The 19,965-nt window shown below is 39.1% G+C and overlaps 1 protein-coding gene and 1 long non-coding RNA gene across 12 annotated transcripts in view; one reads left to right on the top strand and one right to left on the bottom strand.

The window, feature by feature from the left end:
• The window catches only part of LOC138965405 (zinc finger and SCAN domain-containing protein 26-like), a 122,801-nt gene that overhangs the window by 76,639 nt on the left and 26,197 nt on the right, over window positions 1-19,965 (bottom strand). Inside the window, exons 4-5 of one of the 11 annotated variants that reach the window (XM_070337545.1) lie at window positions 19,306-19,414; window positions 16,941-18,838 (exon numbers count right to left, since the gene is read on the bottom strand). The exons of the other annotated variants lie outside the window; for them this stretch is intronic. Of the exons in view, the coding sequence (XP_070193646.1) occupies window positions 18,339-18,838; window positions 19,306-19,414 (609 nt within the window). The 3' untranslated portion in view covers window positions 16,941-18,338. Of the gene's footprint in view, window positions 1-16,940; window positions 18,839-19,305; window positions 19,415-19,965 lie in introns of those variants that run through there. 11 annotated transcript variants of the gene reach the window in all.
• Window positions 7,464-11,654, top strand: LOC138965413 (uncharacterized). Its single transcript, XR_011455447.1, has 3 exons — window positions 7,464-7,977; window positions 8,604-8,663; window positions 11,195-11,654. It is a non-coding gene; the product is annotated as an uncharacterized lncRNA (long non-coding RNA).

The following is a 19,965-nucleotide window of genomic DNA, read 5'->3' as shown; positions in this document are numbered from 1 at the left end:
TCTCCAATATTTGACACCTTTTGTTGACACCGTCTGACAAAGCACTCCAGTCCACACACACAAAGTTTAAGTAACTTTAACAGCAAAAGAAAAGCAGCTTCAAAAGCAAGTTACGCAAAAATACCTACTGAACTTCAACAGTCAACGCAGGATGAAACTATTCTTAAATAATTATAATTTATTTTATTAAATCTCGTCACTACTGAAGCTGTATGCCAACTTTTAATTCAATTTCAAAAACATAACAATTCACAAGTAAAAAAAGAGGTCTGTCTCAAATTGGATTGGTTGTACAGTAAAACCTGCATCTAGCGGACCCTTATTTCGGCGGACACCTTAGCATAACGGACAATTCAAGTGAGGACGGATGTATTTTACTCTCAAAAACACCTTAAAAGAGCGAACACCTCAAAGGCGCGGACGCGGACACCCTTTTTTTGGTCCCGATTGGGTTCGTTACTTGTCAACAACGGACAAACCCTTGAAGCAGACAGCTTTTAGCAGACGCTGGTCCGCCATCTTGGTTCTGCAAATACAATCTCGCTGGTGATGTGAACGCTCGAGAAGCTTATTTTGTAAGCCAATGACAGCACTTGAAAGAAGTTGATTTTTGTATGGTGCACGCTCATTGGTCGATGCCGTGAACTCACAAACATTTCGGGTTTCTACTTTCTGTACTGTGGTGCATCTTCGTCTCATCCTTCGTCTTATCATGCCAAAACGACAAATTTTGACTTTAGAAGAGAGAGTCGATGTCATAAAGACCGTTCGAAAAGATGCTGATGAGCTGAATTGCGGAAAAACTCATTTCCAACATAAAAGCTGATTCTTCCAGTGAATGGCCCTTTGCTTCAGATAAGAAACCGATTGCATTTCTCTCTCTCTCTCTCTGTCTCTCTCTCCTTTTCTTTGAACAAAAAACCAAAAAAATTTGAGGGCTTCAAAACTTTGAGTTTTAATAATCCTTGTCAAAAAAGAATCAGTGACTTGGTTTTTTGCATTCATATTCATAAGAAAGGACACCTTGCTACAAAGGACAGTGGCAAGGCTCCCCAAGAGCGTCCTTTGCTCGCAGGTTTTATTGTTTGTCTACAATGTACATCAGTCTTACAGTTTCAAGCAGGTTTACCCCCCTTGTCATTACTGTAAACAAACTCTAAACCTCATATCACATTTAACTGTCTACATCCAATTCTAAAACCACTGTCTTCTTCTAACATTACAGTGGCATTTACACTCTTGCAAATCTCAGATTAATTGCTGTCTCCATCATCATGACTTTCTGTATCGAATACCACTGTCTAGGTCCAATACCACTGTCTGGGTCCAATACCACTGTCTAGATCCAATACCACTGTCTAGGCAATACCACTGTCTGGGTCCAATACCACTGTCTAGGTCCAATACCACTGTCTTCTTCTAACATTACAGCGGCATTTACACTCTTGCAAATCTCAGATTAGTTGCTGTCTCCACCAACATGACTTTCTGTATTGCATACCTCTGTCCTCACCCAAAACCAGTCTAGGTCCAACATTACAGTGGCATTTAGTGATTTAAACTCTTGCAAATCCCAGATTCAAGTTACGACTGTCTACACCAACATGACTTTCTGTATCGCATTCCACTGTCTAGTGTCTACGTCCAATACCACCGTCTAGTGTCTACGCCCACTTTCAACATTACAGTGGCATTTACACTCTGGCAAATCCCAGATTAGTTACTGTCTATACCAACATGACTACTGATCACTACAAATGGCTACTCTACACCAGGGCATTTTTTGTTGTGACGCTTTAGACTGCCTTGCCATTTGAATACTTTCGAACAGACTCCACAAACAAATTGCCTGCCCTCGTGGATCCTCCTCCTGTGGTGGGCTACACTACTTCTGCTGGCAAAGTACATGGTACACAAGTTGCACGCATATGGTTTCTGACGACCACAGGAATGAGAGTGCTGAGTTAAACTTTTCCTCATAGCAAACTTCTTCACACACTTTTGGCACTCAAATGGCTTCTCATCAGAGTGTTTGTTCTTTTGGTGGCTCTCGAGCAACTCTGGCCGGAGGAAGCTTTTGTGACACCCCGGTTCTTGGCACACCACCGGTTCACCTTGGCAGTGAACGTTCTTGATGTGTCTCTTGAGATGTTTGTAGTGACTGAACGATTTTCCACAATGGTGGCATATGCCCGGTGGAGCGGATCCAGATGAACCTGCCACAGCTACCTCGGCTTCAGGAATTTCTTCATCACCGTCTTTGGACTGCATCTGCAGAAACAGATGCTCCAAACCCATTAGAATGAATGTGTGTGTGTGTGTGTGTGTGTGTGTGTGTGTGTGTATGCATGTGTGCATGCACGTATGTGTGTGTGGGCATGCATGTGTGAGATGTATGTGCTCTGTGAGTTTGTGTATGTGTGCCGTTATCTGAGGACAACAGGGTGCGTGTGATTATAGGTTGATCTCTATTTCAATTTAAAATGATGCACCAAACCGTTTTGCTGCACAGCTGAACGCTTTTCTGACATTCCGTGTACATGTGCGTCTGCTGTCCCATTCGCGGTCTGCAGCTCCACGAACGCTCATCTCTCACATTTGACCGCCTCTCGTCTACAGGCTCAGTCGATATATGGCCATGGCCCAGAAATGGTGTTGAAGCCATTTTTTGCCAACTTGGTTTCATTGTTAAACTAATTTCTGTTAACAGAGATGCACTTGGAGAACAAAACCATGTTAGTTACATCTGACACATGTTAAGGTTTCTGTTCCCAATTAAAAAAAAATACCAAATAGGTATTTGTTGGTCATTACGATGTAGCTTCTGCAAAATATACCACGTTTTCCTGAGGTTTTCTGAATCAAATGTATGTCTGATTGTGAGGGGAACACAGTGATCATGGTGCTAGTATTTTTTAAAACCGGTACGCAAACTTTTATGATGCAAACAGTCCAGTAAAAAACCGGTAGGCTTGTCATTGGAACCAGTAAGAGTCCAACTCAGAGAACTGGTTTTGTTGTTTTACCTTCGAAAAAAACCGGTAGTTCTAAAAATCAACCTGTAGGTCCTACCGGCAGCCAATTTTGTTCCGGTATTTTCTCATTTCAACCGGTAAAATAATGGTAATTTCCGGTTAACACCAATACTAGAAACAAAGGTGAAAACTAACTTTTGTTAACGCAGAAAAGTCTGCAGAATTCATTGCATACCTTCTTTTCAAAAACATTGACTTGTGTGACGAGCATTGTGGCCGTTGTGATGTTCACAACTATTTGTCATAATAATTCTTGAAAATAAATTCTTGCTTGCTTTTAGTTTCAATAATCAAAACTATTGCCACCTTGTTGAATTCTATACTTTTGATCAGACCATTGCTGAGAATCTTTTGCAACTTACAATTCCTGATTTGTATCATGGTTTGTTGCTAAACAGAGCCAAATTGATGAACTTGCCATTTACACACCGTACTATAACCGGTTGATACGAAGAAACTACCCACGCTCCGGTTTAATCCATTTCAGCTCTCACGCGGCGGCAAAGCGTCAGGTGAGTTGCTCCACAAATTGCATCATAACTTTCACAAAAATACATTTTATCGTATTATTGTTGTTTGCACTTTAGCATAAGAAGTATGCGTACCATATTCCAGAACTATTTTATTATTTAAATGCACTTGTAAAAGGGGAGCAGAGAATATTGACACATTTCAAGCGTTCTGCGCCAAAATGTTGACTTTTCATTGTTATTATGGAATATTTAATGCAAGTAAAAGATTATAGTCAACGGGAAAGTCAAGATTAATCAATTCTTGAAACATGAGTGTACTTTTTGGTCTTTGAAAAGTTGCAATTCGATTACATGTCAAGAAATCGCGTAGCAACCCTACAAATTGCCGGTTGATACTCTCACGCTTGCTTTATTTTGAAAGGTTGCGACTCTCACGCATACTCGGTTGCGACTCTCACGCAGTTTTTCAAATGGAAAACGGAGAATATTTCATGTCTTAGCATGTTTACCTGTTTGGATTTGATGCAAAATCTCTTATGTAGTCTCTTAATGTTTAAAACCTCTATCTCTCTCTTTTGATAAAATGTTGCTCGCAACATCTAATCTAATATTGTGTATAGTATATTTTTCATGTTATGTCATGCTGTGGATACAAATGTTAGCCTAGTATATATATATGTTGCCCCTCCCCCCCCCCCCCCCCCCCGGGTCTGCTCTAGGGGATCCTGGGGGTATCTCATTTTTAGTTCCCAGAGTGTGGTGGGTATTTTTAGGTGGGCACATTCAGAATGTTTCTAATCTTTCCATTATATTTATTTCAGGTGATGGAGTTCATGTGCTACTTTTGCAAGAAGCTGTTTCCATCACTTCAAGCCGTTGTCGACCATGCTGTGGAGAAACACAGAAATGAACCCCTACGATTCCGTCAGCTTCTACTTAACACAGAATCCGGAAAGAAACAATTTTTTAGAAAGGATTTTAAGGTTATACCTTCGGAAATTGCTGCTGCCGGCCAAAAAATAGTAGTTGACGAAACCAAAGGAAGAATCACAATATCTGAGAGTGAGTGTACAGTGATCCATGAGGATATCGAAAAGGAATGTGAAGATCACGAACTAAATAGACTGATAGAAACCCTACCAGCTGCTGCACGGCGCCCGAAACAGCAAGGGTTGATGTCCACATGGCTTCAGTTACATGAACAAATAGCAGATGAGACATTCCCGTTAAATAACATAGCTTTCTTACTATTCCTCGACGTTGTTAAATTTCACGGGGAAGACATCACAAGTTCCATGAGGTACACGACTCGACTGTTCTGGAAAACCGGCTATAGCATTTTTCGAGGAAAATTCCTTCGTTTCATGGGTGGGCCTAAAAGCCAAGGTCAGATTATAGAAGGCTCAGTACCACGTGGTCTGTGTACATCTGCAAGTGCTAAGATCAATTTTGCCATTCCAAGCACATTACTCCTGGAAACAGCAGACACTGTGAAACAGAAGCCGAAGCCAGGAATTCTGCATGAAGGGATGAACTTGTTTTCTGAAACTTCAGAGGTAGTGAAAGTGGCTTTTGATGCCAAAAAAATAAACTCTTCCCCGAGTTGTGACCAAGGTGATGTCGACCTTTTCGGTAATGAAGAACCCCCAACACTTAAAGACAAAGAAGAGAGGAAAAACACAGAGCTGAACAAACTAGAAGAACCCATACGCCACTGATGTGGTCATTTATCGTATTACATGAGTTACCTTATGCTTTATTACAGAAATCACCCCTTCGACCTGGATGACAGAAAGAGACGAAAGGGGAAACGAAAAAGCTCCTCACTTTCTATCCCACAGCAAGCCAGCAAAGGTTCACAAGGTGTTAGACAATACCACAAGGTCGATGAAAGCAAGATCCTGCCACATATCCGCCTTGGTATTGAAGTGGAGTGACTGCCATTGGCCTTTGATATCTTTACTTTTCATCCACGCTTACGTTTCAGGAACGATCATTACAGAACACCTATCAGTGTCTCGATACACTTTCGGGGACAAAATGTCATAACCATTGGAAATATTAAAAACAGTTTTTCACTTCTTTTGTTATTACTTGGGCAAATTGCTGCAGGTAATATTTTTTTAATGAGGCAGAGTCCTAACCTATCCCTTTAAGGTTATTGATTGTTTATTTGCTGCTGTTGGCATTTAATTTTTTTTACTTTATTTGTAATGTTTTATTTAATGCAGTAGGAAGCAGCATTAGTGCGAAAACAAACACCATATCTAAATCAACATGTAAGACAATCAATCACAAGTACTGTACTCAAATTTCAAAATGTTCTTCTGGACCTCTTGCACAGATGTGAACAATCGTATAGCTTGTTTGACCCATTTGAAAAGAAAGTTATCGTTTCGGTCTTTTTTTCCCTTTGTCAGTATACCTGCACAGAGAGAGAGAGAGAGAGAGAGAGAGAGAGAGAGAGAGAGAGAGAGAGAGAGAGAGAGAGAGAGAGAGAGAGAGAGAGAGAGAGAGAGAGAGAGAGAGAGAGATTTATGAAGGAAACTGGGAAACCTTTTAGATGGCTCGGAATGTTTTTATTGATTAAAACAATTTCAGTTGGCTTCACTGGCATAAAATTGGCAGCAACAACAAAATAATATTTAAATTGTAAACGATGTGTTATGTCAATAACAATTAACAAACGAAAACTATGGAATTTTGTTTTTCATCCTCTCACACACACAATCACACACAAACACACAGATTGTATTTGATCTTTCTTTCTTTCTTTCTTTATTTGGTGTTTAACGTCGTTTTCAACCACGAAGGTTATATCGCGACGAGGGAAAGGGGGGAGATGGGATAGGGGAAAGGGGGGAGATGGGATAGAGCCACTTGTTAAGTGTTTCTTGTTCACAAAAGCACTAATCAAAAAATTGCTCCAGGGGCTTGCAACGTAGTACAATATATGACCTTACTGGGAGAATGCAAGTTTCCAGTACAAAGGACTTAACATTTCTTACATACTGCTTGACTAAAATCTTTACAAACATTGACTATATTCTATACAAGAACCACTCAACAAGGGTAAAAGGAGAAACAGAATCCGTTAGTCGCCTCTTACGACATGCGGGGGGCAGAGAAATAAGGATGTGGAAAAGAAGACTTTTGGTAAGTGAAATAAAGGTGATGGATCCAGTCAGGTAGAAATAAGACAACAAGAAAAGAATTGGAAAACTGCAGGGAATAGTAGGGAGAGTTTTCTTGGAAGGAAATATAGGTGAAAGGACTGGTAAGGCAGAAATAAGACAAAAGAAGAGAAGTAAAGGGGTGGGGTAGCTCTGTGGAAACACTCCCGCCGCGTGAAGGCGACCCCATGGGAGCATTGTATTTGATAAGAAAACACCACAACCATGCCATAAATAACAGTTAAAAAACCCCATGTGATTTCAGAGACATTCTTCTCCTTGAAAATGTAACTTAAGGTGGATAGAGCCTTTGCACCAAAACAATGAGAAATCGCCCAAACCTGGGTCATAGAAAGCCTATCTTCGGCTGATTCCAAATATGCAAAAAATATAGGGATTACCGTGGGTTTTTCCGAGATATCGTGAGGTTTAGATGAAAAAATACCTGTTGTTAGACTCTCAAAAACTCAGGCACTATCATATATTGCAACTTTAAATACATTTTATTGGAAACAGGAAACAATGGACTATAATTTATCTTAAAACTCGAATGTAAAAATCCTTAAGGCTAGTGAGATAATGATCCACTTCCTGTTTTTGCACAAAATATTTCCTGAAACTCAATGCATGACCTCCCTTGTTTTCACTTTGATTTCAAGCAAAAACAGGAAGTGGCTCATTATCTCACCGGCCTTTAAGGAATTTTACATTCGAGTTTTCAGATAAATTATAGTCCATCCTTTCCTGTTTCCAATACAATTTATTTACCTCTTAAAGTGTAACTAAACAGACATTTTGAAGTGTCAGCTTTACTGAATTGCTTTATGTTTTGTCCAAGTATAGACCTGTAGAAGCGATACTGGACGATTTTTCCAACGTTTACTGTGTTTTCTGATTTACTACGATTTTTTAAAAGTGTTGAACCCATTTCAGATTTACCTGCTTATCTGTTCTTGATTTGATACTTCCAAAGAACAAGTGGTACTTTGAGTTCCGGTTTTATGTTTTAACCAATCAGAATTTGGTTCCTAAATAAAATCGTCTGCTGCCTGTCCCAGCAGAGTCAGCAACAAGCACTGCTTGCCACATGTGTGATGTTACCAACAGAAATAACCATACATTGGGCAAGGTAGCAATGTAAATGAATTGGATCTAACTAATGTGCTTGTACTGCATCTCTGGCCTTTGAATTCACTCCAAATGTACTGGCTCAGCGTGAGAGGCAACATCCTGTCGAAGTCGTAAGCACGAGGCTGACTGGGAGATTATTATTCGAAGAGCATGCTGAAACGGATTGTAAGTACAATATTTTACATGTTCTCGACATTTCTGTTGATCTTTCCTTAACTTTAATTGTTTCCTTGATTTAAAACCCTAGGGCTTGTATTTTCAGTTGTGATACTAAGCACGTATCTTTACCACAGTATCTGATCACTTCACACTTGAATTTTGGAATGATGAAGTGGAATTATTTCTGGATCTAATTTATTCCTTGTCTAATTTATCCCCCCTCTCGATTCCTTTTTTCGCCACATATGTATTGTCGTGTAAGGAGGTAGATGCGTGTACTGGCTGATTTTTTTGATTTTTTTACTTCGGTCAGATACAGATGATTGGAAAAAAAACCTTGTCAAGGATTTCAGAATTTAATAGATCTGTTCGAAGTTTTTACGGGATGGGTCCTGTTACAATACAGACTGAATGTGCGCAAGATGAACTTTTGATTAAACATACACACACAAATGAATCTCTTGATTATGTTATACGGCGAATGTCCAGTTTCCACCACTACGTCTGTGGTATGTTTTTATACTGTTTGAGTGAATAGACTGACGTGCATTCTCTCGCAAATTGATCGCGCGTGTGTGTTTGTCTGTGCCTCAGACTTATTATTAAATCAAAGATGATGTTGCACATTGCAGATCTATGCGACAGGAGCAAGTGGACAAGACAGCTACATTTGTCTGAGCGAAGATCCAACAGTAAGCTCTTTTAGCCGAAGACAGCGAGCCTGGGTGCATGCATGCAAGCTTCTATCATGTTCGTGTGAGTGCTGCAGGGCTATTAGACGACTTTTCATTATTCTTGATTTGGAGATCCATGCAGGATATTAGAAAGTGCAGAATATACACGTTTGAACAAATACGATGTGTGTTTGCTCTGAAAAAACAAAAAAACGCAACAAACAAACATTGTATTTGTTTAAAGTATCACAAATATTTATTACCTGTATCTGCATGTTTTGATAATGATGAAGGGTAAATTACTTTGACGTGTGTTTTTTTTTTTAACCACACTGATAACGAATGATAGAAACACAGACACACTTAATAACATATCCACAAAAATTGTAACAATAAATGTAAGCTGAACAATGCCTGCAACACATTTCAGGCCTCAGAAGGAAGATTCAGACAGAGAGAGAAAGCCCAACACGAAACTTAACCAGTTGTGACATTTTTTATTTCATTATGTAATATTAAAAACACGACAACAACATATTTCCTGTACTTAGTTTCGTGCAATTATGGATTGCAAAGTATGTCTAATTGAGTGGCATAAAGAGGCACAGTTGCATGAAAAACCAACTCGGATCTTGACTAAGATCAGGATTTTACATGGACACAACCTAGAATTTAACATCCAGGGGGGAGGGGGGTACTGCGCCTTTCACATCAAGATGTAAAGATCTATTTTAAATAATACTTATTAGAAGGGAACAAAATCAAACAAACTACAACAATCGTTCTGAGGGGAGAGAATTACCTCTTCCGAAGAAATTACCTCCCTTGCTTTTCTTGTCGTGACTTATGTAGAGTAAAGTGAATAGAAAGTGAATCAGTCAGTAACAAAAAAAAACACAACATTTCTTAAGATCAATGAGGAGTCTTGAAGTATTTGTCAATGTTAATCTTGTATGCATAACAAACAATATATTACGGATTGATAATTAAAGAAAATCGTCTCTTCTACAGGGTTGACCCCCCTAAAAAGGACACCCACAACCATGCAAATTACTTCTGCATCTGTTGAACCAAATATTTTATATATGGTATTCATTAACTTCAGTTTATGTTCTGCCTTTCCAGTAAGGGGCAATTTTGTAAATTGAATGGTCTGACTTTTGTGCAATTTTAATTTGTTTCTCCAAATTCGGGGGTCGACTAAACAGAACGAGTTTTGACATTGAGCGGTAGCCATTTTTACCTAATTTAAACCCTTCAGGCTTTTACCTTTTTGATTATTTTGAATGTCTGAGTATGTAAATACATCCCCTTCAACCCCCAGGCTATCGATGACCTGAAGAAAGCATGCAGTTACAGCTAGGTTCAGGGCAATCCTCAGACACGAAAGCGTTGGTGTCATTGGTGATGCAAAAGTTAGATAATTTAACCTACAAATTTGCCACTTTGTGAACTGCACATGCATAAAATCAAATTTAAGTATGCTGAATATGAAGTTATCCAGTCAATTGGTGTAGAAGTTATAGCATTTCTGTCAGTTAACAGTATTTAAAATCTCTAAAGTAAAATCTGACATATTCGAAAGTTTTGCATAAACACCCAGACAATTTTTACGATATTCTCCTAAGCTTCTCCACTTCTCAGCCCTGTCTTGGAAATGAATTCGAATAAGGCAGTCAAAATAACTTAGTTTGGAGCACCCATCAATCAGAATAAGCATTAACTTTTGACACAGGAAATATCTTCTACCGAAAGCTCTCCTGGTTTTATTCTACATTTTTCTTGCATAATGGTAACAAATTTAATGATAAATCTAAACAACGAAGTGACTGTGGTAAGATGAACAAAGTTAAAAAAAAAGCCATGGAAGAATGCATCGCTGTTGTGCTGGTTCAGCTTGAGGTCCTGTCCTAGCGAATATCCTGCACACACAAAAACACGACTTTTTAAGCCACTCATGTTGCATTCCGTGACATAGCTTTGTTAAAACCGTGTGCCTGATAATAATGACAGATTTTGTTGATATACATTTTTTTTAAGACACCCCATATAATATTGTTTGGCAATCTCTTTCAACATAGTTTACGAATCACCAATGTGTATACAAACGCAAATAACCCACAGGTCAATAAATTACTTTCCAGAGAGAGAGAGAGAGAGAGAGAGAGAGAGAGAGAGAGAGAGAGAGAGAGAGAGAGAGAGAGAGAGAGAGAGAGAGAGATTAAAACTAGAAAATGTGTGCTATATAAAACAAGGATAATCACTGTCAAATCTTTGCTTGTACCCGCATGGTGTTTACTGCGCTATATACACAACCTGTTTTATTTCATTTATTTATTTTTTTTTGGTTTTTTTTTGGGGGGGGGGGGGAATGTTTTGTGATGAGGGTTTTTTCAAAGCCTTTACTGCTTTAGTCATTGAATCCACCCGACTTCGATTTATTGTTCAGTGATGGGTAATTGTGTGACCAACTATGTAAGTTAGTGATTGTTCTGGCTTCATACAATGACATTGCATTAATTTTATAAGTGTATGTGTGTGTGTTTCAGGCAAAAGCTGATATTACAGTCCTAGTTGTATGCAGTACCTCTGCTTCTTCGTTCAGGAATCAAAGTATACAATCTAAACCGATTATTTTGTACCATCCCGAAGAAGGCAGTAACGTGCCGAGATATTGATTATAGATATTAACGTACCTAACCTGGTTACTGGTGTGTTTTCTTTTTATTTCAATAATGTAAATGTGTGACAACTTGCAGGGTACTTGATGTTCAGAGCAATTTTTCTGGCAAAAGACCTTTTATGGATCAAAGAAAACTTTTGTCGTGGTGCACAAGTCAATCAATTTGGTTGATAAATAATTTGTGCTGCATTTTCCCTGGTTCCAAAACGTAGTATGTATTACCACATGTCCTTACCTGTCATTGGCATCACATGATTCTCTGCAAGCAGTCTTTTGTGGAAATACGTCATTTAACACTTGCACTTCTATGTCGACCAAAAGAGTGGGATTCTCTGTAGGTCGAGTTCCTGTAGGTGGATTCCCTGTATACCTAAGACTTTAAAATTGGCAATCTAGTATATGTACAGGGAATCCCACAGGGTGCAGTTTTTCAATAAAACTTGCAAACCATACTCGAATTTCTAAGAAATATCAAAACAAGAAGGGCAAAGCCCATACGACTCACATGCTTGACCTTGACCTTTACATGACCTTGACCTTCAGCTAAACCTAGCAATGACATCATACACTAAGAACTGCTTTACACATTTTTCCTACCAAAATACATGTGACCTTGACCCACCCAAGGTCAAGGTCATCCAAGGTCATGCAACACAAAGCTGTTAATTCAAGACATAGGAAGTACAATGGTGCTTATTGGCTCTTTCTACCATGAGATATGGTCACTTTTAGTGGTTCACTACCTTATTTTGGTCACATTTCATAAGGGTCAAAGTGACCTTGACCTTGATCATATGTGACCAAATGTGTCACATGATGAAAGCATAACATGTGCCCCACATAATTTTTAAGTTTGAAACAGTTATCTTCCATAGTTCAGGGTCAAGGTCACTTCAAAATATGTATACAATCCAACTTTGAAGAGCTCCTGTGACCTTGACCTTGAAGCAAGGTAAACCAAACTGGTATCAAAAGATGGGGCTTGCTTTGCCCTATATATCATATATAGGTGAGGTATTAAATCTCAAAAACTTCAGAGAAAATGGGAAAAATGGGAAAAATAGCTGTTTTTTAGACAACATTTATGGCCCCTGCGACCTTGACCTTGAAGCAAGGTCAAGATGCTATGTATGTTTTTTGGGGCCTTGTCATCATCCACCATCTTGCCAAATTTGGTACTGATAGACTGAATAGTGTCCAAGAAATATCCAACGTTAAAGTTTTCCGGACGGACGGACGGACGGGGGGGACGGACGGACGGACGACTCGGGTGAGTACATAGACTCACTTTTGCTTCGCATTTGAGTCAAAAAGATCGAAAAACATCAAATTCTAACGATGTCGCTAAGCATCGCGTGACTTTCATTGATATTAGCAAAACGCTACAGGAACTACACCCTGTGGTATTCCCTGTATACAAGATTGCCAATTTTGAAGTCTTAGGCATACAGAGAATCCACCTACAGGAACTCGACCTACAGTGAATCCCATTCTTTTGGTCGACATAGACCCCATCAGCTATAGTAGGTGGCTGTGGAACGGTAGACATGCAACGACAACGAACAACAAAAGACAAAGTGTGGAGTACACTCATTTTTCTTAACATACGCTAAGTTTCTTTGAGAATGCTCCAAGTGAAAATCAGGGGTTCCTAGGCCTGATATCACAATTAAACAGCTTCTTCTCAGAATCAGGAGGGAAAAAACGAGATGTCGTGACAAGAACAGACAGCAGCAGCAGCAACAACAACATTGCTAAATCGTCGCTTTAACAAAATTTCATGTTTAGTATCGCAGACAAAGCACGGCTACTGATCCGACCAAAGCCACACTTAATTCATGCACGATGGGCACATTGTTATGGCCAGCTTGTTAACGTGAGCATTGTGTATGTTTTACATAGAATTGAATGTGTTTGTCGTTGTGTCTGTCATCTATCCTTGTCGTTTGATTTAGAATAAAGCAAACTTATTACAATGACGATTTTCTTCGGTTTTTGATGAAGGATTGGCATCAAGACTTTTCCTATTTTCCAACTCTGCCACCATACACTGGCCGTTCAGGTCTGCATGTCGACCACATGGTGTGTGATCCAGGGGCGGATCAGTTGCTTTGTAAGGGGGGGGGCACTTTGAATCGAAAGTGAAATGTGATGGGCGCGAAGCGCCCGAATTTGCTAGGGGGGTCCGGGGGCATGCCCCCCCGAAAAAAATTTTTGCCCAAAGAAGCAAAATGGTGCCATCTGGTGCCATCTGAACTTAGAAATGGTCATAGAATCAGCATTGCAAAATCTTTTTTTTTTCTTCTTCTTTTTTTTTTTTTTTTTTCGGGGGGGGGGGGCACGTGCCCCCTGTGCCCCCCCCCCCTCGTCCGCCCCTGTGATCAGATTTTTCGGACATGTTCACAATGCTTACATGACCACCAAGTGGAAAATCAGTTGGTATTTGTTATGTTTTTGTGTAAGCACAATCTTCATACAAGTAAACAGAAACAGTTTTGTTGCAAACAGAGCCTTCATAAGAAAAAATGCTTCTAAGTCAAAATACATACCCCCTTTTTCGTATTGCGTAAAATATACCCATAAATTCTGGACATCATAATTTTTATTTTTTTTCACAACAATGAAACCAAACTTTGGCATATGTTTTAGCAATATATTCACAATAAAACCTATGAGTTTGAAGGCTGCATCTTGTTTTGTTTATTTTTGAGAATTTTTTTGCAAACCCATGCAAATGGCCAGTTTCTGGGGAGAGACTGGGGAGATAATGGCCAGTATAGAAAGAGTTGATAAGTAAACCAATGTCAGAAGTAGGTATTTACCTTGTTTGCCTTCGCGTTCTTGATAGCCCGCTGCAGCATTTGTATCACTTCCCTTGACATTCAAAACGCCAATGTATTTCTGAAAGGAAAATAAAGATATTGACCGAAACATCACACAAGTGGTATATCATGCTAGGTTTTGTTTACAGTGCCTGTTCTACGACCACATCTGATTGTAATTTAAATAAAGAAAAACTGTATCCATTTATTACTTCTCTATTTGTGTGTGTTTGTGTGTGTGCAGGGGCGGATCACATCATTTTTAAGGGGGAGTTTCCAAATTTCTTTTAGGGACAATTTGACGACGCGAAGCGTTTAGTTGAAGACGCAAAGCGTTCAACCTCCTTGGGGGGGGGTTCGACAAATGTTGATAAAAACAAGGAAAATGGATCAATCTGAGCCAAGAAACATCCCCTAATACACCTTCCAAAAAAGTAAATATATTAAGAAGAAAAATTTGAATCACAACAAGGATCTAGGACAATTGATCGATCTGGCGCAACCTGAGCAAACTAATTAGCCAACTTCTTTCCAAAATCGTCACTTAGAATACAAAGGCCGGCTCCTAAGTGGTCCGGAAACCCCGGAACCCCCCTCCGGATCCGCCCAGTGTGTGTGTGTGTGTGTGTGTGTGTATGTGTGACCGATGACCTTCTCTAAATTCTAATCGTTGCGTTTGCATGGTAATAAAGTTTTAATACTGGATATGCCCATGAAAAAATATCATTTCTTGTTCATGTCATTGTGTGTGTGTGGACCGTGACTTCTGCTTGCCTCGACGTCTTCAGAAAAGACACAAAATGCCAGCAGGCGTATGTTTTTGGAGCACTCAGTATGCCGTCATCTGCAAACAAATAAATACAAATTATTCAATTGTGTAAATAAAGAACAATCATTTTAATATTACAACAAAAAATTCATATAACTGTAGTCTTCACCAGAGACATCCACTACAATATCTTTAAATAAAACTGCCGTAAAAAATTGAAATACTATAATTATAAAACTTACCCCCACTCAGATCTATTTGGGATTATTCAAGTTTCAACCATGAAACGATGCCGGTTTGGACAGATCTGCTAGTTTGCCGCTGAAACTGAAATCAAAGGCGATCTTCAGAACTATTTCTAATCTTGTATTTGTGATTAATATAAAATACTGATCTTCCCAATAGAAGCTGATGTGTATACACATGACCAGGACAAGTTATTTTGTTACAGGGCATTTACGCAGACGTCGCAGTTCAAAATATCGTTTTACATCTGATTTTGTACAGCAGCCTGTGTGATTCAGAATCGTCTGCCCTTTTTCGGTTTAACATTTTATGGACGATTCCTATGAGACTGCTCAATCATAACTGATGACAAATTCAGAAACAGATGATGGTTTCAAGTAGGCTACAGTAATGATTCGTTAAAAATGTCAAGCCACTCGTCGATCATTCACACTCAAAGAACCCAAGCCAAATCTGCTCTGGTTCCGAGCAGCTTTTTCCAACTGAGACCCTAATTGTTACGCATCTGCCGCGAAAAGATAGATTACAAACAAGCGGCACTGTACCATGCTTTCGTTTATGTTGCTAAACAGATTAAATGTGCATTGTAAATGTGCTTACAGCAAAGAAATGCATCCTTACTTACCACAAAAATACCGGTACCACAGTCATTGCACTTGTGTCTTCTTACCAAAACCTATCGATATGTTTGTTTACGATATATTGGTAATTACTAACCGTTAACTATTTTTCAAAAATCTGAAATGACTTTTAAGAATCAAAGAAAGATTCGCTAAAACGATTGACTTCAGAAAATAAGCAATATTTTTCTGAACCATGAAATAAAAATCGAAAACTCCGTTTGATCTTTTATTTTGGTAGATTGATGACAACAGCCGGAACTGAAAGTACCAGAACCAAAAATTAAGGGCATTAATCAGGTAAACTAAGAAGATTGTCGTTCCTGGCGCGCACTTCACATGTCCGTCAAACAGTGTCCGAGTGAGAGAATTTTTTTTTTTTTTTCGCAGTTCGACAGTATATGAGGCCCTTCTTCATATCAAAGTGTAAAGGTTGCTGAACGATGTATTTCCTTTTTGCTTGTTTAGTTACACTTTAAGGACGGGGAACCCATATGTGGCATAGGCCAATGAGGCTAGTTAGTATGGAAGAAACACATATGTTCGCCCTTTGAGACATTCAAGACAGGAAATAACCACACACATCTGATTCATAATTTAGTGGGGCATAAAAATCCGTATGGTAATTTGCGCATCAAAGATTCTGCTTGTCAAAGCAACATGATTGTGTACATGCACACATGAGTTTCCTTGCGGTAGTGTCAGTCAGAAAAGAGTGAAAGTCGAAATAGATGATCTTGCCCGAGTCTAACAACACTTTTTTTGCATCTAACCTCGCGATATCTAAAAAAACCCAAAAAACCACGATAACCCCTATATTTATTGGGCATATTTGGAATCAGCCGAAGATAGGCTTTCTTTGACCCAGGTTTGGGCGATTTCTCATTGTTTTGGTGCAAAGGCTCTATCCACCTTAACTTGCCTTTACTTGGTGTTCAAATTTACATACCGGTACATCAAAGCGCATCTCCGTGTAGTCCATCTAACTTACATAATTTCATAATATAAGTCAATTCTGTGCACGCCACATATACTTTTTAAAGACGTACAACACAAAACCCTCACAACCTACTACACAGCGTATAGCAGCAAAATCATCACTGCACACATTGATCAGTGCCACCCACTCTATCATCACTGCACACATTGATCACTGGTCAATGTGTGTAGTGATGATTTTGCTGATACAGTGGTCGCCGCTTAATAAAGCCATTTCTGGACCGACGAAAAATGGCTTTAATAAGCGGCGGATTTATTAACCGGGGGTCCAGGAATACGTCATTTTCGAGAAAAAAAATTCTTCTCTTTCGTCATTTACACTTGTTTGAATCTAAGCAAAACTTCACGAAGGATGTTGAACTTTTGTTTTAATTATGTAGATCTACGTGTACTTTGATCACTTCGGTACATCAATAATTTCACTGTCACCGTCACGAATCATTACTCGGCAGAGAAGAACGATTTTATGAGTGTTTGTTTGTTGGTCGTCTTCCACATCAGAACAAGATAATGTGAGTTTTAGTCACAAACTACGTGATTTCTCTGAGAAAACTGGCTTTAATAAGCGGCGGGTTGGTTTTATTAACCGGCTTTTTCTAATACATAAGATATAGTGATAAATCCGGACCGTCTGAAATCGGCTTTTATAAGCGGCTGGCTCTATTAAGCGCGGTTTTATTAAGCGGCGTCCACTGTATGCGCTGTGCAGTAGATTGTGAGGGTTTTGTGTTGTACGTCTTCCAAAAGTATATGTGGCGAGCACAGAATTGACTTATATTATGTACTTATCTTCTTGCCTGCAGTCATCGCTTTATATTATGACATAATTTCAGTCAGAAAAACCCAACAACTTTTCATTTATTTATGAGAAATTGTCCTATGAAAGCTGAATTGAACACCTGAAATAAAATGCAAAAGACATGTATGTCTGTGTCTCAGACACTAGTCTTTTTACTGTTTATCTCTCTCTCTCACACCCACACCCACGCAAACACTTTCAGACAAAATGCATACATATCTCGATCTTTCAACACATTACTATGGCAGAGAACATTGTCAATACATCTTGACAAGACTTGACAGGTATCAATATTCAAAACGGAGGAGTAGAATGACTTATGTGCATAAAGCAGCACATCATTATTATTCTTACTCACAAAAACAAAACAAAAAAGAACTAAAACAAAAAATCAATTCAAATTTTGCTGCGGGATGAAAAGTGCACACACACGCACAAAATCACTAAAATGAGATTAGCAAAAGTTTTTCACAAAATTGAAATATAAATAAAGGAATATCAACTTGTGTTGCACCTTGCAACTAGCCATAAGAAGATATAAGGCACCCCCCAAAAATACAATGGCAACACACAAAAACCCACAAAATAAATCAATTCGAAATAAAAGAAGAGCAGTTAACAATCGGAAACAGAAGAAGAGGAGGAAGATTACAGACAGTTGTATGTTGACATATTTCTGCAACAGTATCATATTAAACAAATGGAAAGGTCTTGTATCTTGCATCTAGCATTTGGCACTGAGGAATGGAAGACTTTCATTTTGGGCATCTCGATTTTTCATGTCTGTTCAAACCTTGTGGCTGTTTAAATTTCCTTGCACACGTGGAACATCGAAATTGAGGCACAGTGTCGTGTTTGTACATGTGTGACTTCAAGACCCTTGAACTTTTGAATTTTTCCTGACAAACTTTGCAGGCATGCACTCTTTTGTCAGAGCAGTTGTGTGTTCTGAGACCCCTCACAGATTGGAAAACCTTGTGACATGTGACACATGAATGCGGTTTAACAGCAAGATGCTTATTGAGGTGGCTGTGATATTCACCTTTGTTGTTCAATTGTTTTTGGCAAAAGTTACACGTATACCTTGCTCCTCTTCCCGCCCCATGCTTTAATCGCGCGTGTTCGGAGAGGTTGTGCCTCGTGGTGAAGCACTTTCCGCAGCTCTCGCAGATGTTCGTGCCGATTGTCTTCTTCTTCTCCTTTGCAAGCGTAGATGTCCATGGCAATGGTGGGTCACCGGCAGCTCGCATGTGTTCTGCAGAAACATGTAAAAATAGAAGAGAAATGATTCGTTTAAGCAGTAGACTTTTAAAGCAGTCTAAAGTTCATTTCGGTATATGATAACCTGATCCTAACCCTAATCCAAAAATCTTAGTCTAAGCAATAAGCATAACCCCTAACCCCTAAACAGACCCATTGATTTTTTTCGTCGGAACTAAAATCTGCCAAAACTTCCACATACCATTTTATGTATGTAAACTGAAACATTTTCTACAACCAAACCATTAGATCCCAAGAAAATTGATTCTTTGAAACAAAGTTTCAAGCCAAACAGTGCTTTTTGTTTTGTTTTTGCAATTGTGCAATGACCCATGTTACATGAAGTCGCTTTCCGTAGTGTCATGTTTTTTTGTTACCACGCAAATGGGCGCTTTTTCGATGAGTAAAGTAGTCTCGTGAGAGTGTGACATTTTGAATTGCACAGGTTTGTGTAGAACTAACCTCCATCCAAGGCTGAAATGTCCTGGATGTCAGGGGGTGGCTCGGCATGGACATCCACAACCTCGCTGACATCCAGACAGCTGTCCACCATCTCTGCAGACAACTCCATCTGCAACAAGGGTGTAGCAAATCAATACATGTAATAGAAACACATAACAACTCTATGATGGGGAGAGGGGTCATGTATATATGTGTGTGGGGGGGGGGGGGGGGGAGAGAACAGGAATCAGTGGCAAAATACCGGACAAACAAAGATTGCCTGCATAAACGAGTAAATTGTTGGGTTTTTTGCTCAAATAAAGCAAAAATCATTCGTGAGAGTCTCAACCAGAGAATAAAAACTTTGCGTGAGAGTCTCACCCTACCGAGCGTGAGAGTATCAACCGGCAATTTGTAGGGTTGCTACGTGATTTCTTGACATGTAATCGAATTGCAACTTTTCAAAGACCAAAAAGTACACTCATGTTTCAAGAATTGATTAATCTTGACTTTCCTGTTGACTATAATCTTTTACTTGCATTAAATATTCCATAATAACAATGAAAAGTCAACATTTTGGCGCAGAACGCTTGAAATGTGTCAATATTCTCTGCTCCCCTTTTACAAGTGCATTTAAATAATAAAATAGTTCTGGAATATGGTACGCATACTTCTTATGCT

This window comes from Littorina saxatilis, linkage group LG4, assembly GCF_037325665.1.
Source record: "Littorina saxatilis isolate snail1 linkage group LG4, US_GU_Lsax_2.0, whole genome shotgun sequence".
Lineage (NCBI taxonomy): Eukaryota > Metazoa > Mollusca > Gastropoda > Littorinimorpha > Littorinidae > Littorina > Littorina saxatilis.
The sequence above is the reverse complement of the archived record's forward strand: the minus strand, read 5'-3'. Positions and strand labels throughout refer to the sequence as shown.